This window comes from Delphinapterus leucas, chromosome 20, assembly GCF_059928025.1.
Source record: "Delphinapterus leucas isolate spDelLeu-1000000601 "Yukka" chromosome 20, BTC_Dleu_Yukka2, whole genome shotgun sequence".
Lineage (NCBI taxonomy): Eukaryota > Metazoa > Chordata > Mammalia > Artiodactyla > Monodontidae > Delphinapterus > Delphinapterus leucas.
In genome coordinates this window covers 14,446,544-14,470,677 of record NC_143148.1, presented here as the reverse complement: position 1 = coordinate 14,470,677, position 24,134 = coordinate 14,446,544, and the positions used below count along the sequence as shown (strand labels likewise).

The following is a 24,134-nucleotide window of genomic DNA, read 5'->3' as shown; positions in this document are numbered from 1 at the left end:
ATTTTAACACTATTTACTCAGCTAAGAATTTTCCAAATCTTTACATTCTGCTTCAAAAACTCCATCTTTAAGTCATTTCTCTCTCCTTGCACTTCATTATAATCAGCCAGGAGGAGCAAAGCCACACATTAAATTTCATTGCTCAGAAGATCTACTTTCCACAAAATACTAGAACACAAACACAATTTAGCCCTGTTCTTTGCCACTATAAAAAGAATGACCTTTCCTCCAGTTTCCAATAATAAGTTCCTCATTTCCATCTAAGACTGCGGCAGAATGGTCTTTACTGTCCATATTTCTACTAACATTTTGTTCATGATTATTTCCTAAGACTGAGGCTTTCTCTTCAGCTCTCCTCTTTTCTGAGGTTTCACCAGAATCACCCTTAATATCCGTTATTTTTTGCATGCACGTCAAAACTCTTTTCAGCCTTTATCCACTCACTATTCAGTTCCAAAGCCACTTCCATGTCTTTTACATTAGTACCCACTTCTAGTACAAACTTGTCTTATTCAGCTTGGGCTGCTATAACATGGCACCACAGACTGGGTAGCTTGTGAACAAATTTATTTCTCACAGGTTTGGAGGCTGGAAGTCTGACATTAGGGTGCTAGCACAGTTAGTTTTGGTGAGCAACATCTTCCAGATTGAAAACTGTCATCTTCTTGTTGTATCCTCATCACATGGCAGGAGAGGGTGAGAGAACTCTCTGGGGTCACTTTTATAAGGGTACTAATCTCATTCAGAAGGGCTCCACCCTCATGACCTAATTATCTCTTGAGAGGCCCCACCTCCTAATACCATCACATTGGGGGTTAGGATGTCATCACATTTTAAGGAGACACATTCAGTCCATTGCAAGGCCCAAACGGTTTCACTGGAATATTCTACCATTCAAAGAATAATTAACACCAATTCTACACTACCTCTTCCAGAAATTAAAAGGAAGCAACATTTCCAAACTCACGTTATGAGAACACCATCAACCTGAAACCAAATGAGACAAAAATAGAATAAAACTATAGACCAGTATCCTTCATGAATATAGATGCAAAAATCCTCAACAAAACATTAGTAAATCATAGCAATCACAGCAAGTACAGCAATATATATATATATATATATATATTTAAAGTACACACTATAGACAAATGGAGTTTACTCCAGTGATATAAGGCTTAATATTTGAAAATCCATGAAGGTAATCCATCATATTAACAGAGTAAAAAAAAAAAATCATTCATTATATCAATTGGTGCATATTTCAAGTAGAATTTCAAGGAAATAGAGGGTTCATGACAGTGTTTACAGGTAGCAAAGGGTTCTCAAAGTTATAATGGGCCTGAGAGGGGAGGAAAACTCAAATATGTGGTGCTGTCCTGAAAATGTCACCCCAGGATAAAGATAAAGCCAACTTTCATCCTTTCTGTGAAACAGCGTGGCTTCTAAGAATTTCAAAGTCGTTTTTCCACAGTAGCCTCACAGGGAACCCAATACAGAGAAGAGCCTGTTGATCTTTTGTCTAATTGAATGAACCCTAATAAAAATCATAGAAAACACAGTCTTAAAGAGAATTGTACTACATGAAGCACTGCAAGCTTGAACTTAGTGGGAAACAGTATAAAGTAAAAAAGGGCCTTTGGATGCCAAAACATCTACAGGCTATAAACAGTCTGAGAAAACTACTCAGCTGTAAACACAGGCAACGTTTTATGAAGAGAAGAAAAAAAAATTCAGCATGACTCGGGGTAGAACCAAAGAGACCTCAGTGTGTAAACATGCTGCTACTTGGGAGCAGAGACATACTTAAATTGGGTTCTGTATTATGCAGTAATGCAATCCACTGAATATCACAGCTTCCCAACAACAGCAGAGAAATGCTGTGAGAAACTGACCTGTTAGATATTTTTTTAGAAGTATTCAAAAATTGTGTGTTTTTTACACTTAACACCATCTTAATTTGTACTAACCACAATTCAGGCTCTCAATAGCTCAATTTTAAGGGTTCAACATGTTGCTAGCAGCTACCTTATCAGATAAAACAGTTCCATTCCATTAATTTCCACAAGTAGTTGTAATTGCTCTTTTTACTCACTCTTGAAATATACGAAGTACTATGGGACAGGCACTACAACAGATGTAGCATTAGGTGAACTAGATAAAATCTGGATCCTCAATCTTAATTTCCCAAATACATTATAGCACATTTAATATCCCTGTGTGTAAAACTTTAGCAACATCCGTAAGTTCTGATATGTAGCCATTTACAAACATCATTCACTTTAAGTGGGTTATAATTTCACAGATACTTTATCTTTAAAAAAAATTATGGAAAATTTAAAATACATGAAAATAGAGAAAAGAGCAAAAACAAAATAAGCAAAAACCACGCACCTGACTCATCTTGCCATGATTTTGACAAACAAGTTATCCATCTTCAATTTTCTTTTGCATGAGCATTTTAAAGGTAATTCTAGACATATCATTTCATGTGTATAAACTTGCTAATTTATCTCTAAGACACTTTTACATAAACACAATGCTATTTGCACATCTAACAAGAACATAATTCTTAATATTATCTAATACTGTCAATAGTCCCATTTCCCCAACTTTCATAAAAATGTCTTTTTTACACTTGTTCGACTTGTGATCTAAATGAGAACCACTCATTCATTGCATTTGATTGATACATCTCTTAAGACTCTTAATATCTAAGAGTTCCACCTCCCTTTTTTCAATCCATTTTATTGGTTGAGAAGCTGTCATTACTCTTGTAGAATTACCCACATTTTAGATTTGTCTGCTTCTTGCTGTATCATGTAATTTGTTCTTGTTTCCTGAATTTTCTCTAAACTGGGAGTTAGATCTTGACGCTTTAATCAGATTCAGGTTCAATATTTTTTGTCAATGGTATGTCTTATTGTATCATATCAGGAGGCACAAAATGTTTTGTCCTATTTTTGATGAGATTAAAATTGATCAGTGGGTTCAGATGTTGTCAACCTGATCTATTCACTATGAAGTTGACATCAACCATTCACCTAAAGGTCTTAACACCTCTACTGAGAATTGTGCCTAGATCCATTATTTCATTATGTCCTATAAAAATCTCTAATAAAGAACTTTACCTCATCAATTTCTAGTTGCCTTGAAATATAGTTTATACAGGAAATGCAGGCTAAATCACATTTCCTTCCTTTTATTTATCAATTTCCAGAATGAGTTGGTGCCCTGGCAACTTCCATAGGTATACTGTACAGATGAAAGAATAGAGGTGATAACAGGTAAGATCAAAAGCTTTTCCACATTCACTCCTTTAAGAGAGTTTCTTTCTAGGAAGAACTTCCTAAAGTTTAACATGGTTTGAATGGTGATGAAATATTTCTATATATTAATTAAATTAACCTATTCTTTTAAAACCTCTTATTTTAATTTTGAGCATGAAGCAAAAGGGATTCCTACATTCAAACACTTTTCCTCCAGAATTTATTTTCTACTGCCCCTTAACACAAAATTCACAATGGATGGCTTTCTAATAATTATTTAGTGACCTTATGAACTCGCTGATGGTAAGTAAGGTGTGAATGTTGTCTAAAGGCCTTCTTACATTCCTTACATTTGTATGGTTTCTCACCAGAATGAATTCTCTGATGTTGAATAAGTGATGAATGTAGTCTAAAGGCCTTTCCACATTCCTTACAGTCATAGGGTTTCTCACCAGTATGAATACTCTGATGTTGAGTCAGTTGGGAGAGCAGTCTAAAAGTCTTCTCACATTCCTTACATTTATACGGTTTCTCACCAAAATGAATACTCTGATGTTGAGTAAGTTGTGAGAACAGTCTGAAGGCCTTCCCACATTCCTTACAATCATAGGGTTTCTCTCCAATATGAATACCCTGATGTGAAATAAGTTCTGAGTAACGACGAAAGAACTTCTGACATTCCTTACATTCATAAGGTTTCTCACCAGTATGAATTCTCTGATGGAGAGTTAGATGATAGGCACGACTAAAAGTCTTCCCACATTCCTTACAATCATAGGGTTTCTCGCCAGTATGAATTCTCTGATGGAGAGTAAGTTGTTGCCGCACTCTAAAGGCCTTCCCACACTCCTTACAGTCATAGGGTTTCTCACCAGTATGAAGTTTGTGATGTACTCTAAGGCCTGTACTACACAGAAAAGCCTGCCCACATTCCCTACATTCATAGCATTTCTCAGCAATATTAAGTCTTTGATGTCGAGTAAGGTGTGCATATTGTCTAAAGGTCTTCCCACATTCCTTACATTCATAGGGTTTCTCACCAGTATGAATCCTTTGATGGAGATTAAGTTGTCCTCGCACTCTAAAGGCCTTCCCACATTCCTTACAGTCATAGGGCTTCTCACCAACATGAATTCTCTGATGTACACGAAGATCTGCACCACATGTAAAGATTTTTCCACATCTTTTACATTCAAGGAGTTTGTCAGAAGCATGAATTCTCTGATGTCGACTAAGGTGGGCACACTGTCTAAAGGCTTTTCCACATTCTTTACATTCATAGGGTTTCTCACCAGTATGAATTCTCTGATGGAAAGTGAGTTGCTGGCGTACTCTAAAAGCCTTCCCACAATCCCCACATTCATAGGGTTTCTCTCTATTGTGAATTCTCTGATACAGAGTAAGAGATGTGCGTTTTTTGTTCTTGGGCATTTTTTCAGAGGTGGTTTTTTTCACTTGCCTGAAATACGCCTCCTGAGGACCCTCTTGTCCCTCAAACTTTTTATATTCACAATCTTTCCTGAAAAAGGAATCTTCAAGGCCACAACTTCTAATTCTTTCCATTATCTCCCACTGAGATACATTCATTTCACAAACATCCTTTACTTCAAATAACTTTTTAGTGCCATATCTGGATTCCAAATCTGAAAGAAAGTAAGATAAACACATGCTATTTTCTTATTCTAGAAAAAGTAAACAAATAAGCAAATAAAAATTTTATAATAGGAAAGTCCAGTTGAAGAAAATGTGCTTAAAAACTCTTTAAAAATCATGTAGCTTGAAAAAAGCTAAGAGAAATAAAGAAAATGAGTTAAGACCAGATAATTCAGAAGCAAATCAAAGTCTGAGATCTCTACCTAAACTTTTTAATGATTTCTCTTTTTAATAAGAATACAGTAGAAACACTTTATTATGAATAACATGGCCTTTGTTTACCAAAAGATGTCATCTCAAGCTACTGCCCCCTTTGCACCCTACATCTGTCACACTTACCTCCTTTCAGTTGCTAAAATATGTTACAATCTTTCCATTTCTTAGAGCTTTTTACTGGCTGTTAAATCTCCCAGGAATGCTGGCGGGCTCTCCACATGGTTGGGTTCCTTTCACCCTTTAGGTATCATGATAAAAGTCAGAAAAACTACCTGTGCTGACTTCATCTAATTTATATCCTTTATTTTCTATCCCAATAACTTGTTCCTTGCTTAACACTTTTTTCAATTCTGCTGTGGTATATTCATTAACTTTCCCAATTGTTATTCTATTTTCTTACCCCAAGGGCAGAAACAATCTTTCACTTATCACTGAATAACAAACCCATAGCACACAGTAACTATTAATTATTAAATTTCCATAATTAGTTAATAGTAAAAATGTATATTTTGCCTTGCCTCCAATCTTACACCTTCTTTTTTATCACTTCCTATAGAGATGGGAAACAAAAGCACATCTAAGCTATCTCAATCAAATACATACATGGAAAAATTTCTTTACACCTGATCATCCTTCCAATGGCCTCTCCACTTTCACTTGCAGATATCTCCACTTCAGTTCATTTTCTACGTTGCATAGTTGTGAGTGAACCTCACTTTCACGATCAAGGTAATAAAAGGTTCTACTTATTTATCTTCATTTGAGTTTATTAACTATACACACTATGTTACAAATACTCAACCTGTTTTGTTCCTTCATACCCTTTCCTATATTCTCCCTGAAGTCTTCACAGCCAATGCCATTTAGGTACTGCCTAAAAATATATTAGCGATTTTTCAGTCACAGCAACAGGTTTATAAAAGAGCAACATGCTAATGAAATTCTGAGCAGAGACGTATTTTTCTCAAATGTATATTTTCTCAAAATTTTTGAAATAAGATTTCAATATTTTTCAAAAAGAAAAAGGTATTTTAAAAAATCTACTATACAGCAACATTATTTTTAATATACCCAAACTGGAAAGAATCTAAGTGTTCATCAACAGAAGAATGACAAAGAAAATTAAGATATGTGGATACAATGCAATAAGAGCAATGAGACAAACTGTAACAGCAATGAGAATGAATAATCTACAAGTACACACAACAACATGGATCATTCTCACAAACATAATGGTGAGTAAACAAAGCCAGGCATAAAAGAATTTATACTATTCCATTTTTATAAAGCTTGAAAACAGTAAAACTAATCTATGGACTTGTTAGAAGTCAGGTTAGTAGTTAACTTTGGTAGGGAGGAATGACTGGAGAAAGTTAGGGGGGAGCTTCTGATATACTAGTAAAGCTCTATTTCTGAATCAATGTGTAATTACTTTGTGAAAATTCAGTGAGCCACATATTATAATTCTGTATTTTTTATATCTGTTCATATTTCAATAAGTTTACTTTAAAAAGGATATACTAAAAAGACATTAAAAGGCAACAATGATTTAAATAGTGTAGATAATTTGTGAGCAGAGACAAAAAAATGAATGGCACAGAAAATACTCCTATGAAATCTGAGTGTCTTTCTCCATGCTTCCCCCTCCCTTCCCTCTCTCCTGTTCTCCTTCCTTTACTCCTCTCTTTCTCTTTCTCCCCCTCCCTCTCTCTCCTACCTGTCTGTCTGTCTCTATCTCCCCATTCAAGAAAGCAATATAAAACTATGACAATTTTGTAGAAATTTTGGGGAAAAAAACAATTTAAGGTCTCATTAAGACAAATAAGATATAAATTATATATAAAATGAACAGTAATTAGCTAGTCATAACAGTAGTAAATAAGCAGGCAGGTACAAAAGTATGACAGTTGTTATTAAGATGGTGATTTCAAAGGATTTACTTGCAAATTAAAAACCAGTGATCTAAAGGAAAGTCACAGTCAAAATCAAAAGTGAAGGCCCAAACATTTGAAAGAAAAATGAGAAAGTGTATACAGCAGAAAAGCCCATACAAACTGTATAAGAAACATTAAACAATGGAAAAAGTAATGGAATAAAGGAAGTGAGTAGAAAATGCACAAAATAAAAGTATAAACAAACTTAGGGCAAAATGTCCATATTCACTCATAAAAAACAAAGTAGAAGTTATCAAACTTATCCTATAGAAGTTGAACGTTTTAATTTAAAGAACAAACAAAACATTCCCAGTGTGGATATAGAGGCACTTATATGGCTTCCCCACCTAAATGACGTGTCAGATTAAGGCCTTGGCACGCTGAACATTCTCATCTAGGAGACTATACTACAGTTGACCCTTGAACATAGGGGTTAGAGGGGACAATACCACCCCCTCCCCCGCCCCCCACTGAAAATCTGTGTGCAACTTTACAGTTGGACCTCCATATCTGCAGTTCTGCATCCACAGATTCAACCAACCCCAGGTCATGCAATACTGTAATACACATTTATTTTTTTAAACCCATGTATAAATGGACCCATGCAGTTTAAACCTATGTTGTTCAAGGGTCAACTGTATAAACAACTGAAGTGTAATCTTAAGATTTCTGTTAAAAGTCAGCCATAATTGTTCCCAAATTTGTTTATGCCAGTTCTTTCCCCTTCAAGAAACTGAAAGACAACCATTTCTATCTATGAAAACTAGGTTCAGTGCTTTGCAAGTTCTGGCTAGGGATGCACATTGCATTGTTCTCAAAATAGGCATGAGTGAGAAAATAGTAAAGATTGATGGGAAATGTAAAAAGTCATGAAGGATTGTGCACACAGTTTGCTTTACAAGTATCTTTAGATTCTTGTTCTACTTTAAATAAATTGAAACTGGAAATAATAACCTATGCATTATATGTATGATTTAATCAAGAAAAAACTGACTGGACCAACTCTAAAACAAAAGGCCAAACTAAACATCAAGAGACATATATAAAATATTTAACTACTCAAAATTAATAAACCAAATATTAGTTTGTATTCTACTGAATCAAAGGACTTTATTCTAGTAAATAATGCTAATGTGAAAGCAAAATATTAACCCATCTTAAAGCAATGTAAAAGGAGAAATATTATTTCCATTTGCAGGATACTAGCTTTAATTAAAAAGAAAATATGAAGTAAATTACCTGTTCATAGAGTTAATTAGTTTCCTGAGATATGATGTCTTCAATAACCTTTGCTGATACAAGATGATATGGATACAGAATATTTATGACAGAGGCAGTTTTAGGCACATTAACACCAGGGTAAATGCAACCAGAGATGTTAAAACCCTATAACCACAGAACTGTACTTCTGAAAATCAAAACTGATCAAATATGGGGTTGGCCTAAAGGTTCATTCCGGTTTCTCCATAAGATGTTACAGAAAAAACCCAAATGAACTTTTTGGCCAACTCAATATTAAATAATCCATACTGAATTCCAAATAACCTTCACATCCTGCTGATAATTTTACTGCTAGTTTCATCAAGAAATCAGAAGCAATTTAAAGAAAAATGTTATTCTCCCCTTCACTATGTTATCGAACCAACCTGTGTCCATATTCTTATCATATGCATTGGTTTTCCTTCATAAATTGACTCCTACCCATTTACTGAAAGTCATTGCTTACAGAATTCCCTCTTTCTCTACTCCATCAATTTTCCCTCTTTGAAATCATTCCCTTCAGCCTATATACATGTTCTAATACCTCATCACATCTTAAGATACTTTCCCTGTACCCCATGTGTCTGCTTTTATGGCAAAATTCCTCCAAGAGTTATATATATTTATTTTCATCACTGCCTCACTTCTCACTTTCTTTTCATCTCCCAATAACTTTAAAAGAAACAAAATTTTATTACAGAGCATATCTGACATACACAAAAGGAGAAGAGTAATTATAAATGTCCATGTATCTATGGCCAGCCTCAGCAACCACCAACCAAGCCCAGTACTGGCCTATGCAGACCCTAATCCACTCTCCTCACATTTTCTGAAGCAAATCCCATAATCTAATGTTTTTTGTTATCACTTCAGGATGTATCTCTAAAAGGATTTAAAAAAATAATCATAATACCATTATCCAAACCTGAAAAAATGAACAGTAATTCTTTAAGAACATCAAAAATCAGTGTTCACACTTCCAATTATCTCATACATAAAATTTTAAACAATTTAAAAATAATAACTGATCCAAAGTCCATAATGTTCAATGGTTGACATGTCTTCTACATGTCTAAAACCTACAGACTGTCCTACTATCTTTTAAAAATATTTATTTATTTATTTATTTACGGCTGCATTGGGTCTTCGTTGCTGCACGCAAGCAGGTGCTACTCTTCGTTGTGGTGCACGGGCTTCTCATTTCAGTGGCTTCTCTTGCCACGGAGCATGGGCTGTAGGCGTGCAGGCTCAGTAATTGTGGCACATGGGCTTAGTTGCTCTGCGGCATGTGGGATCTTCCCGGACCAGGGATCGAACCCATGTCCCCCGCATTGGCAGGCAGATTCTTAATCACTGCGCTGCCAGGGAAGTCCCTGTCCTACTATCTTTTGATTTCCCTTACAATTTATTTGTTGAAGAACTGTTTTTGACCCTATAGCATTTCTCATATTCTGAATTTTGCTGACTATATTCCCAAGGTGTAATAGAACATGCTCCTCTATCTTCCTCCAATAAACTGGTGGCTTTAGAAGCTCCATTAGACTTAGGCCCACTTCATAGGTCATATTGTATCCTTTCATTCACCCCTTCATTCATTGTCTCTATTTCTGTGATGCTATCAGCACTGATGTTCAGTGCCTAGATCCAATAGCTCACTATGGGTTCCAAAGTGATAATATTCTATCATTCTTCATTTATTCACTGAATACTTTTATTAAGAAAAACATCCCTCCATCTATTACCTATTGGTACAGTTCCTACAAGGAAGACAGGATAAACGCTTCTTTTTTCCTTTAAATTTATGCTTTCCAAATAAGTTAGTTCTCTAGTAGTTTCCAATGGTGAACAATCTGCTGTTAGCATCATTAAGAATTTATGGAATTAAGCATGTGGTATTTTATGTGGTTGCAATACACTGCAGTTATGTATACAGATGCTCAAATGATTCCATCTTTGACAAGTTGAAGAGCCTCTGCTAACTGGTTCTTCTTCCCTGACCACGCTATCTAAAATTACCCCATTAACCCACCATAATTCTCCATATTCTTATCCTACTCACTTTTCTTTATAATACTTAATCACTTCATGATATTTAGTAATCCACTTGTTTGTTGTATGATTACCCTACTACAACGTAAACTCCATGAAAAGAAGGCAATGAAGAAATACATACATAAAAGCCAAATACAAAAGATGAGCTAGGAAGAAATTAGATGCAAAATACAGGTAAAATGGTGGTCTTTGGTGAAGAAAGCTTTCCCCCATTGAAATGAGAAAGAAACATGACAGTGAAGAATGAAGAGGTAAATGGAAGTAAAGATGAAATTTCTTTGGTGGTTCAGGCTGAAATCTAAGTTTTCTTCCCAGGTTTCAGGTCTCTCCTTCATAATCAACATCTAAGTGGTGTGTCTCCTTCCCAACAAGCAGGAATATGCCATGCCACAATAGCTTACCTTTCCTTATTGGCACTTACTCACCTAGGCTCCGTCTTCTTTTCTCATCCCTCACAACCATCCAGGGTTCTTTCCCTTGCTCTAACAGAGTAATTACATCTGGTTTAGAAACGGAACATCCTCCTTGAGAAAACAATACAGAAAGGATATACTTGACTAAGCCTTCAGAACAAAGAAGAGTAAATGAACAGAAAAACACTGATATTAGAGCTACTTCAGGATCACAAGAACAGAGAGATAGGAATAGTGCCTTATTTTAATTGCCAATTCATACAGCCTCTGTCTCTTGAGAAAGTAATCACTGACAGCAGTGGTTTCAAATCCTGCCTCTGTCACCTGAACAACTTACGGCCTCAGTTTTCTCAGTTGGAAAAATAATATATATCCATATGTAAATAATATATAATAATATATAAAATAATACATAAAAATATATAAAATAATAATGTATACCATTATTATAATAATGTATAGGACTGTGTGAGGTTTGACTTAATAAACAAAGTGCTTGGATGAGTGCCTAGTACATAGTAAGCACTATACATGTTTATTAGGTACTATTTTTGCTTTTCTTTAAATACTTTGCTAAAAGGAATATAGTTTCTTGCCAGTATATTCATCCAATGTTAAATGCAAAGTTCATATATTTTAAACTTTTAATCATAAATCAATTAAAAGATAATGTTTGTTGCAATAAATTGAATGTGTCCACTTGAGTTTTTACAAACTACTGATTTAACCCAGTATCATATACACTGTATAAGCTTTTTCAATAGGTATGTAGAGCCAGACCCCTCTGTCTTCCTACTCACATTGCAGGTAAGTTAATAGATAATAGACCATCTACAGCAGTACGAAACCAGATTTCTTTGAAAATGGTTTTGCTCTGAGCGTCTAAGAATTTATATCAAACTGTCATTGAAGAGAAGCAATTATGGAAAAGGCAAAGGAAAATGTAAATGTCACTGATTTATGGGGAAGTTAAAGGTGCTATTTAATACTTTAACAGCTGAAGGTGCCTATTCCAAAACTACAAAGCAGATATTTGGCTAGCTTTTAGAAGGATAGCCCTGAAATTCAGTCATGTGAATTTCTACATTACTTGACACAGAAAAACTTACCCAGCGACACCAGGTTGCTATAGTTCTCTAATATCACATCTCTGTACAAATTCCTCTGATTTGAGTTCAGACATTCCCACTCTTCCTGAGAAAAGTCTACAGTTACATCTCTGAACATCACCAAATCCTGAAATGACAAACCCATGTTTTATTTGTAAAATTATTTATTTCTGTATAGGGCCACATGCCACATATTGTCACTATTTGTATATCCTTCTCCTTTCCCTACTTTTTTAAAACAATTCTTTCAAAAAGTAATTAACTCATAGATTGTACAAAAACAGGCCATGGGTTGAATCTGGCTCACAAGCTGTAGTTTGCCTACTACTGCTACAGACGAAACTTCCTATATAACTGTGGGATACCTAATTTTACTTATTTCCAGATACGTTCAGGTAATTAATCAGAGTTTCACTAAATTGTAGCAATATTTTCTTAGATCAGTCTCCAACAGCAAAAGAAATAGAAGCAAAAACAAACAAATGGGACCTAATCAAACTTAAAAGCTTTTGCACAGTAAAGGAAACCATCAATCTTCTGTTGATGGGCACAAAAGCAAACAAAACAAAAAGACAGCCTACCAAATGGGAGAAAATATTTGCAAACGAAGTGACCGACAAGGAGTTGATATACAAAAAATACAAACAGCTCATACAACTCAGTACCAAAAAAACAAACAACCAAATCAAAAATGGGCAGAAGACCTAAATAGACGTTTCTCCAAAGAAGACATCCAGATGGCCAATAGGCACATGAAAAGATGCTCAGCATCACCAATTATTAGAGAAATGCAAATCAAAACCAGAATGAGGTATCACCTCACACCAGTCAGAATGATTATCATCCAAAAGTCTACAAATAATAAATGCTAGAGAGGGTGTGGAGAAAAGGGAACCCTCCTACACTGTTGGTGGGAATGTAAATTGGTGCAGCCACTATGGAGAACAGAATGGAGGTTCCTTAAAAAACTAAAAATAGAGCTACCATATGATCTAGCAATCCCACTCCTGGGTATATATCTGGAGAAAACAAAAACTCGAAAATACAAAAATTTGAAAAGATACATGAACCCCAATGTTCACAGCAGCACTATTTACAATAGCCGAAACATGGAAAACAACTCAAGTGCTGATCAACAGAAGACTGGCTTAAGTTGTACAACTGAATGCTAGCCATAAAAAAGACTGAAATTTTGTCATTTGCAGCAACATGGATGAATCTAGAGAATATCACACTAAGTGAAGTAAATCAGAGAAAGACAAATACTATATGATATCACTAATATGTGTAATCTAAAAAAATAATACAAATGAATTACATACAAAACAGAAACAAACTTATGGTTACCAAAGGGGAGGGGGAGGGAGGGAGAGACAAATTAGGAGTACTAACAGGTACAAACTACTCTATATACATAAAATAGATAAGCAACAGGATTTACTATATATCACAGGGAATTATATTCATTATCTTGTAATAACCTATAATAGAATATAACCTGAAAAAAATAATTGAATCACTTTGCTGTACACCTTAAACTAACACAATATTGTAAATAAAAAAGAAAAGAATTTCACAATTAATTGAAATAGTGTCCATAAAAATACTGCTAGCAACGGGCCTAAAAAAAATAAATGTGATTTACTATAGGGACTTCCCTGGCGGTCCAGTGGTTAAGACTCCACACTCCCACTGCAGGGGGCATGGGTTCAAAACCTGGTTGGGGAGGGTAAGATCCCACATGCTGCAAGGTGCGGCCAAAAACAGAAATGTGATTTACTCTAACCTCTTTCCCTTTAAGGGTTAGAAAAAAATAATCAATGGAATTTTTCCCCCCAGATGAACCATAAAATCTCTATTTTTAAAAAGTAGAGTTTGCACAAAATTAAAGAATTTATTCCAGACCCAATTTCATCACTATATGTATCATTAGCACTTTCCCTTATTATAACAAATCTTTTTTTTTTTTTTTTTCTTTCGGTATGTGGGCCTCTCACTGCTGTGGCCTCTCCCGTTGCGGAGCACAGGCTCCAGATGCGCAGGCTCAGCGGCCATGGCTCACGGGTCCAGCCGCTCCATGGCATGTGGGATCTTCCCGGACGGGGGCACGAACCCGTGTCCCCTGCATCGGCAGGTGGACTCTCAACCACTGCGCCACCAGGGAAGCCCTATAACAAATCTTTTATTGAATATTTTAAACTTATTATAAAATACTCCATTTAATAGATATGTTGGACTTAATGATTCTATTTAGATTATTTCTATACTCTTAAACATATTAAATTATATTTACAATTTAGGTTACACAAAATTTCTAAAGCTACAATGTCCAATATGCTACCTTAGACACGTGGTTACTGAGCACTTGAACTGTAGCTAGTACAAATTTAGATGTGCTGTAACTATAAAATATACACCAGATATTGAAGACTTTAGAGAAAAAAAAGAAGAATGTAAAATACCTCAATAATTTTTATACTGATTACATTTTGAAATGATAGTATTTTGCTATATTGGGTTAAATAAAGCATTAAAATTAACTGCACATTTCTTTTTAAAATATGACTCTAGAGACTTCCCTAGTGGCACACTGGTTAAGAATCTGCCTGCCAATGCAAGGGACACTGGTTGCAGCCCTGGTCTGGGAAGATCCTACATGCAGCGGAGCAACTAAGCCCATGTGCCACAACTACTGAGCCTGCACTCTAGAACCCTTGAGCCACAACTACTGAGCCCATGTGCAGCAACTACTGAAGCCCACGCGCCTAGAGCCTGTGCTCTGCAACAAGAGAAGCCACCGCAATGAGAAGCCTGCGCACCACAAGGAAGAGTAGTCCCTGCTCGCCAAAACACTAGAGAAAGGCCCGCGTGCAGCAACGAAGACCCAAGGCAGCCAAATAAAATAAAATTAATTAATTAAAAAAAATTTTTTAATAATAAATAAATCGTGACACAAAAGATTACATATGTGCCTTGCATATTATTCTCTACTTATTATGAGACTGACATGAGGCCTACTGTGCTAATAAGGCACTAATTTCGTATTTTTAATATTGGACAGTGCTGCTCTAACGTGTTCTCCAGTCCTGAGAGTCTCCTATCAGTTGTCTCCCTCTAGGGACTTCATTTCTGCTTTATCTCTGCTCTAGACAAAGAATGAACACACAGGAGACCTTGAGTAATTTGGTCAATTCACACAGAGAGGGGCTCACAGGAGGGGCCAGGCTGTCTGGCTCCATCCTTCACTAGAGTGGGAGCAACTAGGGAAAAGCTGTCGGATGGGGCTCTGTTAGGAAGTTTTGGGATAATTAATGAAAATGCTTACATAACCTGAAAACAATTACAGCATTTCAAATAGAGAGAAATATCAACTTACATGAGCCATGATTTCAGATTTGCAAGAAACTGGTTAGTTTTTCTCAAGGGTCATTTGCTGGAGAAGCAGAGTCCACAGAAGCTAAGAGCTGGGGGAAGAATATGAAGCCATAAGAACAAAATTGCCTCACAGCTCCCAAATTTTAAAAACTCACACCACTTTTCCATTCCTACAGGCAACACCCCTCTACCCGCCCCTCCCAACACACAAACAAGTGATGAAAGGTAAGAGGTAATTTAGACAAATACATGCCCTCCCCAAAATGACAGGAAAATCGTTGCACAAGGATAGACATAAGGCAGACTCCCCTGCATGGTAGGACATATCCTGCCATTTTAGCAGGAGAGATTCCAGTTACTTCCCCACCCCAGCGAGGCCCATCTGGACCTGAGCATAGGCTGTCCAGACCTGTCCTGAGCAGAGCCATCTCCCCTCGTTCCCACCTTCCCCAGCTGAGAAGTGGCTACATCATCTAAACCAGAACTTCCTTCTTAGAGTCAGGAATCTGACTTGCCTCCCTAATCCTGAAGGCAGAAAACAGTACAGACAAGAATTTCCCAAACTTTGCCACACACTGGAATCACGAGCAGATCTTTAAAGTATACTGATGCCTAACTCCCATCCCCCAAACATTCTGATTTAATTAGCAGGGATTGTGACCCGGGAATCAGAATTTTTAAACCTTCCCCAAGTGATCATAATGGGCAGGTTTGGTAACGAAACTTTGTATGCATCAGATCACCTGAAAGGCTTATTAAAATACAGTTTGCAGGCCCCCACTCCTCAAGGTTGGCATTTACTAGGTCTGGGGTTGGGCTTGAGAATTTGCCTTTCGAAAAAATTCCTAAGTTGATACCGATGCTGCTGGTCCAAATGCCACAATTTGAGAATCACTTGCACAGATCATGCCTAGCAGTTTTTATAATGGCAAGACTGTACTTGCACACTGGGATCCCATCCTCAAGGCTGAACTATCTTTCCCAGAATCCTCAGAGCTCACTGTTCACCAGTTTCCTATTAAGAATCATCAATACTGCCTACATGATCTCATTTACCAACCCAATTCTCCTGGTATCCAGGCTGGGGAAAAGTGAATTTGTAAAAGTGAGTACAGATAATTCTCTAGAAAGTAGAAATAACCCACTAGTTGAAACTGACTAGTAACTAAGGAGTTGAATTTAAAGGAATTTGATTAGCAGATTTTAAAAACTGATAATACTGCAGAGTATCACTAAGGCTGTGGAGAAATGGACACTTGTAGTATGAAGTAGAAAGAATGAAATGATATGTGGAAAATGGTTATAATGGGGCCCAAAAAGCCAGAAAGAACCTAAATATCCTTCAACAAGGTTAAATAAATTATCATGCATTCACACAACAGAAAACTAAACACCCACTAAAAATACAAAGGTAAAATTCTTATTTGATGTCATGGAAAGGTGGTCACTACATATTGTTGGGAGAAGAAGATAGTTTAGAAAATAGTATTGTGTGTGATTCTATTTTTGGCAAGAAAACTACATACATATGCATACATGTATTTATTATGCATGTGCATGAAAGTCTGTGGATGGACTTGGAATAAAATTTTATCATGTTACCTCTACTGGATGGTATCCCAGGTGATCTTTATTTTGTTCTCCTCTGGAGTCTCTTAATTTTTTAATCAAAAAATTTTTAATTTGTATCACTTGTACCTGGCCATAAATTTAAAACAGCCCTACAAGGAATATCACAAAAAGCCCCAACAATTCCATCCCTGCTACTCTTTCTTTCTCCCATCTTCCAAATCTAGAGGCAACAATTTTCACCTCTTTTAGCTTTTTCTTTTGTTACTTAAACACCATATATTCAAATAACATGCTAATATTGCTACTTCTGAATTTTCAGTTTTAACCATTATCTACTGACTTCCTACTATGGAAAGCATAGTTCTGGCTATCTTTTATCCACCCATCTCCCACTGCACGTATGCGTAGCTCCATCTCCCTATCCTTCCAATATGGTTTTGTTCTATTACAGCGTAAATGGATATTCAATTTCCATTATTATGACTATGTAAATACCATTTCCAACTGAGCTATACAGTATAATTAGATTATTTCGCCTTCCTTTCCCAAGTCTTCTCTGAGGTTAAAATAATTTTGTTTTTTGTAAGATTATCATTAATTCATTTCTCAAACTCTCACTCAAATGAAGGATCAGGAGGATGAAGCTTCTGGCATAAAATAGCAGAACTGTCCATTTCATATTCTAAGACTTTCAGAAATTCAGCCAAATACTTCAGAGTTATCACCTGAACCCCAACTTGGCAAAAGTCAATGCCATGTTCCTAAATGTTCCTACCTCTGAAATCCCACGTGACCTTGAAGTGAAAAGCTGATTAAGTAATAGGACCTAAGAAAGGCTGTTTAAGGAATTGCTTTAGGCAGTTTTGAACATCACTTCCCAACAACTGATTTCTTAAATAATTTATAAAACATCCACAAAATAAAGTAATCATTAAATGCTAAGTTTTAGAAAACTGTTAAGGAATGGAAAATATCCAAGAAACACATAAAAAAAAAATCAGTTTAAAAAATATATAGGGCTTCCCTGGTGGCGCAGTGGTTGAGAGTCCGCCTGCCGATGCAGGGGACGCGGGTTCGTGCCCCGGTTCAGGAAGATCCCACATGCCGCGGAGAGGCTGGGCCCGTGAGCCATGGCCGCTGAGCCTGCGCGTCCGGAGCCTGTGCTCCGCAACGGGAGAGGCCACAACAGTGAGAGGCCCGCGAACCGCAAAAAAAAAAAAAAAAGCTATTCCCATTAAAAATAATTTTTTAATGATTTGGGAAGGTGGATACCTTATAGTCATTAAAAAAACTGATTAAATAGGCCTGCATAAGTGGTAACAACAGGGAAATCAATGTCACTGAAAAAATAATTCTTACCAGTTCTTCAATGTTGTAGTTCATTAACACCCAGAGATCCTTCTGTGAAGGATCACAAAGCTGGTTCGTGACATTTCTAAAGATTAAGAGACAGTATGCACAGCAGACAGAAAAAAATGCTTATTTCACAGCAGCTGCTCAATCGTTTGAGTTAACCCCTCCTGCATGCCAACGAATAACCAATTATTAAGTCCTTGCAAAAGATCTTGTTAATCCTTACCTTAGCGTTCAGGACACATATGTAACTTAACAATCTCTTAAAAATTTTTTTATTCAGAACAATAAGTACTTCCCAATATTACATTATATGTTTTTTTCTTGTGACTTTATAAACATAATCTTTATTATCGCATAACATTCCATCACAATTCCATCACAATTGCTAGATACTAATTTTTTAAGATTATCCCAAAAGTCATTCCCAGTTATCCCAGACTCTGATTCTAGACCAGTAAGAATCAATCTTGTTGGGTCTTATACAACTCTGATAATATGAAATGATAGACTTCTTCCCCCAAATTACCCATTGACAAATATATACAATATTTCTTTATATATCTTAGATTTTTCTTGTCCTGAAAACTCATAAACAGAGTCCAAAGACTTCATATTAAGAATCCCTGTTCTGGTCCACCTGAGCGGGATTCATTTTCCTGCTTGCAAGTATTCATCCTAATTAACTTCACGTTTCCATTATTCTTGGGAATATACAAAGTCGATAGGGAAAGACTAAGAATCATCACTAACGGCAACAGCTAATATTAATTAAGCACTCTTCTAATGTGCCAGGTAATCTTCTAAGAGGTTTAACGGATACTAATTCAGGTAATCTTCAAAACAACCCTGTGAGGTATGTAATAATTCCGATTTTACATATTAAGAAACTGCAACACAGAAAGACTGCCCAAACTCACTCAGATTTAAGTGGTTGTCAGGATTAAAACCCTCTAGGTTCAAAATTTTCAACCACTACACACACCTCTCTTCCTCTATCCAAAGACATACCCAAAACAAACTACAAACTTTCAGTTATAAGATAAATAAGTTCTGAAGACCTAATGCACAGCATGGTTACCATAGATAATAATAATAATGTATTATATACTAGACATTTGTCAAGAGAGTATATCTTAAGTATTCGTGTCACACACACAAAAAAAGGTAACTAAGAGAGGTAATGGATATGTTAACTAGTCGGTGTGGTTAGCATTCCATTCCACAATGTGTACATATATGAAAACATCATGTTGTACACCTTAAATATATACAATTTTTCATTTGTCAAAAATAAATAAAACAAACTCATGCTATCAAACCTCTAACTACATCAGGCTGGTACCAAAAATTTCCACTCATGGATTCCCTTGGGGAAAAAAAAAAAAATCCCCACTCCTACTCCGTAATAATTACAGATGTCTAAAGCCCTAAACTACTACTCAACAAATCACAGTCAAAAAGAAAACATAGGGCTTCCCTGGTGGCGCGGTGGTTGAGAGTCCGCCTGCCGATGCAGGGGACACGGGTTCGTGCCCCGGTCTGGGAGGATTCCACGTGCCGCGGAGCGGCTGCGCCCGTGAGCCATGGCCGCTGAGCCTGCGCGTCCGCAGCCTGTGCTCCACAACGGGAGAGGCCACAACAGTGAGAGGCCCGCATACCGCAAAAAAAAAGAAAACATAAACGTTAACTTCCAATAGGACTATTTCCATCATTAGAATCCTTGGAAAAGCTGTGCTCACAGAGCAACTTAATTTATAGCACATGGTTAACTAACTGCAGAACTTAATTAAGTGGGCACTAGAATGGGGAATCTACAAATTAGGTCCCTGCCCTTAATGAGGTAGAGAAATCCTCAGGCCCAAATCAATAAGTAGATCATTCTTTTAAGCAGGATATTCCAAGGGAAGGAAATAAAAAAATCTCGTGTCGTGAAAACCAAATGCATTTCACGGAAACAAAGAAGCAGCACAAACTCACAAAGAACCTGGCTTTTAGAGCTGCAGCGGCGATTCGGTTCACTTCACAGGCCTCCTCTGGAGACTGACGGGCTGGGGAAGCAAACAGGGTTCATTACACCGCAGGCGTTTCTTGTCTCGGTCAACAAACGTCCACGTCCCCTTGACCCTCGCTACCCACCACCTGCATACAGGAAATGGAAACAGGGAGACGGAAGAAGGTCCTTGGTCACCCTTGTCCGGGTTCGCGGCTCTGGGTCCGCTGTAGTTCCGATACCACAACCGCCCACCACCGGGGCTGCCCACCGCGTCTTTGCAGGGCACTTTCACCCAGAGGCTCCACCTCCCACTTCCCTCCCAGACCTTTCCTCTACGCCCGGGCCTGGGTAGGTGAGGCAAGGAAAGTGAAGCGCAGGACCTCCGGGTCGCGCATTACAGAATAGGCCGGGGAGGCGCCCGATTACCGCCGCCAGAGCTTAACCCCGCGGCGCCCGGCCTCAGAACTACAAGCCCTCACTCCGGAGGAAACGCACAGTGGCCTGAGGCCCTCGATCTCGTCCGCAGAACCTGGCCTGTCCCGCGCTCGTTTCCTTCAGAAGAGAAGCGGCCGCCTCCGAGCCTGCCTCACCGCCCTCAGGCCTCGCCTGCCTCGGAGGACAGTCCAGCGCCCAAGACGTAGGCGCTGGAACTCCGGGGAGTTCCTTCTCAGTCCCGGGTGCGCAGGCGCGCAGGGGGCGGGGGCAAGTCCCCAGGCTCCTTGCTTAGCGCTTGGAGAGACGGATGGGGCCAGATCCCCGTGGGGCGGGGCGGGCAGAGAAGCAGGGTTTCCTAATAGGCCGGCTCCCCGCCTGTAAAGGTGACCTTGTGAGTGACCCATGCTATCGAGCTGACCTGCTCCCCTATTGGAACTGTAGTCCAAAATCAGAGCAACTGTATATCCCGCCTTTTCTCACTTGGTTCTTGGCTCTGCAACGGGCGCAGGCCCGGAGCTCCGCCCCCACCCACGAGAGTCCTGCGCTCAGGCTCCTGGGAGGTGCTGTTTCTGTCCCGCGTGCGCAAGCGCATGGGTGGACCCGTTCGAACCTGGGGTTCTCCGTGGGGCTGAGGATGCTCTTGCGGCGACACACGTTGAGGGCTGGAGGGTGGGATGAGTAAGGGGGGCCGGTATGAAGAGGTTGGGGCCAGGATTCCAAGTTGGTCTAGGGTGTCCAGATCTTTAGGCTTTTAAGAGTGATTGTGATATCCCAGTGCCCCAAGCATGGTCCCTGTGATATTTGCCAAGGGACTGGCGTTGGCGTGGTGCCCCGTGCGCCTGAGTGTGTGATCATGGATGGGGTTGTGTTTTCATGCATGGAGTTGTTTACTGAGTGTGTGCCACTCATTGGATGCTGGACTGAAATGGTGCTACAGAGAAATGAAACTAAGCAGGACCCTGTGGGGCCCTCCTGGCTGCAAAACCCTTTCAGTTTCAGCCTCCTACAACTTTCCAGAGTACCAAAGGGCAGATTGAAACAGTTGCTAATCAGAAAAGTGAGGCAATGCAGAAACAAAGGAGAAGCAAATCAAGAAATGACAGTGCAGGGACTTCCCTGGTGGCACAGTGGTTAAGAATCCTCCTGCCAATGCAGGGGACACGGGTTTGAGCCCTGCTCCAGGAAGATCCCACATGCCACGGAGCAGCTAAGCCCGTGTGCCACAACTACTGAGCCCACGTGCCACAACTACTGAAGCCGGCACGCCTAGAGCCCATGCCCCACAATAGGAGCAGCTACCGCAATGAGAAACCTGCACACCACAACAAAGAGTAGCCCCCGCTCGCCGCAACTAGAGAAAGGCGCACGCAGCAACGAGGACCCAATGTGATGAAAAATAAATAAAATAAAATTTTTTTAAAAAGTGCAGCAGTAAAACAGAGTGCTAGTCCTTCCTCGAGGAATACACATAATAATATATCTTTGAGTTCTTCTGCAGGAACTAAACCCACCCCCACCCCCCCGCCACCCAGTTGGAGGATGGCAATTTCAGGCTGAGCACAAATGTCCTGGGACACTGTCCTGTTCTCTCACCACCAACCGATCAGAAGAAAGTCACACACCATGCAGCCCTCACCCCAAATTTTGCCTATAAAAACTTCTCCCAGAAAACCATTAGGGAGTTTGGGGTTTCTGAGCACGAGCCACCTGTTCTACTTGCTTGTCCCTGCAATAAACCTTTCTTTGTTCCGACGTTTCGGTTTGGCCTCACGGTGCTTTGGGTGCACAAACTTGTGTTGGACGACAGAAGGTTGCATGCTATTACGCTGGACTGTGACGCCGAGTTTAGGGGTGTCTGGTTGTGTCGAGGAGGAGGAAATTTTCCTCCATGCTTCCAAGTTCTGTCTGGTCTTGTTACCTGAAAACTGGGTTCGCCTCTTGGTGGGTGTCAAGCCAAAAGACACAACCAAGCCAAAGGTCGGGAGAAGGGAGGAATTCTTACTTGCAGCATGTAAGGAGAACACTGGGATGTTTCCCAATGTAGTGTCTCCCTAAACAGCAAAATTGGGGAAGTTTTAAGTTAAGGGTACATGCATATTCATGAAGAGGCTTGAGCAGAGGAGAATTCAACATAGAATTGGGGCAAAGGTCAACAGAGTCCAAGCTTTAGTTGACTGGTCAACGTCATCATTCTGTCCCCCACCTCAGGTGGTGGGGCCTTAATTCCTGCAAAACTCAAAGATATGTTATTATGCATATCTGAGGCAGGAGACAGATGGGCTTCAGGCTAGGCATTTACAACTGACCTCCTGTTTACATTTCTTGGGGCAGAAAAAGATGCCTTCAGACTGGACACTTAGAACTAGCCTTCTGTTTGCACTTCCTGAGACCGGAGATAGATGGGCTCCAGGTTAGATACTTACACCCAGTCTCCTGTTTGTACTTCGAAATAGAAACAACAACAGAAACAGGGTAAATAGCCAGGCTTTGTCTCCTGAGGACACTTGAAGATAACGGTCATGGCAGGAACAGAGAGGGGCTAAACCCTGTCTGAGTAAAGGATCAAGAGGTCATAGATCTCCCATCCTTGGGGCAACAGAGACATTGCACATGCACAGAAAGGCTCCTCAGGGTCAAAAAGGAGTGGTCACCACCCCAGAATAGGTGGTGCCAAGGCCTCCCACAGGCCTCTGGGCTGGAATCCATCTTGGAAAAAAGTTGCACACATATGTTGGGGAGGGTCCTAGGGCAGGTCAGGTGTGGAAAAAGAAACCATATAGTTGGCCAAAGGTAAACAAGGACCCAGAAGAAGTGCCATATATAAATGATTTAACCGCCTCTTTACTGCACTCTTCATTAGAGAGGATGACCACATCCTTTCTCTCTGGGTGTGTATCTCTGCCCTGCTTCTGTCTTAGCTAAACAAACTGTTTCTCTGTGTGCTGTCCCACTTGTTGTGCTGTGTCTCTAATAATAAACTTTGTACCGGTTTTTACAGTTTTTGCCTCGAGAAATGCATTTTTCAATGGAGGTAAGAGCCAGGGAAATTTTGCTTCTAGCCTCTAGCCCTTGCTGGTTTAGTGGCTAGGATTCCTGGTTTTCATCCAGGCTACCCAGGTTCAATTCCTGGGCAGGGAACTAAGATCTTGCTTCACGCCACCGCTCACTGCTGCTGCCTCTCCAATATCATATCCCTTGAGGAGGAACTAGGACTCTGTTTTATCACTACACTATTGTTTGACTGCCTTTTCTCTGTTCCTACATTCCTTTGTTCCCTTAAGATCATTTATTACTTAGCCTGTTCAAGAGCAAGTATTGTGGCGAGGCTCAGATCACAAAATGGCTTAGGCCAAAATTGCCCCTCTTATGTCAAGAAAGCCATTCCTGGTTCTCTTTCTCCAGGGACCCCTTACCCTATCTGCTTACAGTCTAAGAGTTAAGTTGACATGAGACACGTTAACAGAATAAAATCAAACAAAATTTTAATAACATGTATA

The 24,134-nt window shown here is 39.0% G+C and overlaps 1 protein-coding gene across 8 annotated transcripts; it reads right to left on the bottom strand.

Annotated features, from left to right (window-relative positions):
• Positions 1-550: 550 nt before the first annotated feature.
• On the bottom strand, positions 551-20,884 carry LOC111181169 (uncharacterized). Of its 8 annotated transcripts, none has more exons than XM_022586340.3 (7): positions 20,698-20,884; positions 20,187-20,348; positions 18,213-18,288; positions 15,283-15,370; positions 11,907-12,033; positions 10,810-10,908; positions 551-4,912 (listed from the first exon to the last, which is right to left on the bottom strand). In XM_022586340.3, exons 4-7 carry the CDS (start codon positions 15,289-15,291, stop codon positions 3,543-3,545), a joined length of 1,605 nt encoding a protein of 534 aa, XP_022442048.1. In that variant the 5' UTR covers positions 15,292-15,370; positions 18,213-18,288; positions 20,187-20,348; positions 20,698-20,884; the 3' UTR covers positions 551-3,542. The 8 variants fall into 8 exon arrangements, with proteins under 8 accessions (XP_022442048.1, XP_022442051.1, XP_089758415.1 ...); XM_022586343.3 differs by having other exon boundaries at positions 20,187-20,257; XM_089902289.1 differs by having other exon boundaries at positions 18,213-20,348.
• Positions 20,885-24,134: the final 3,250 nt, after the last annotated feature.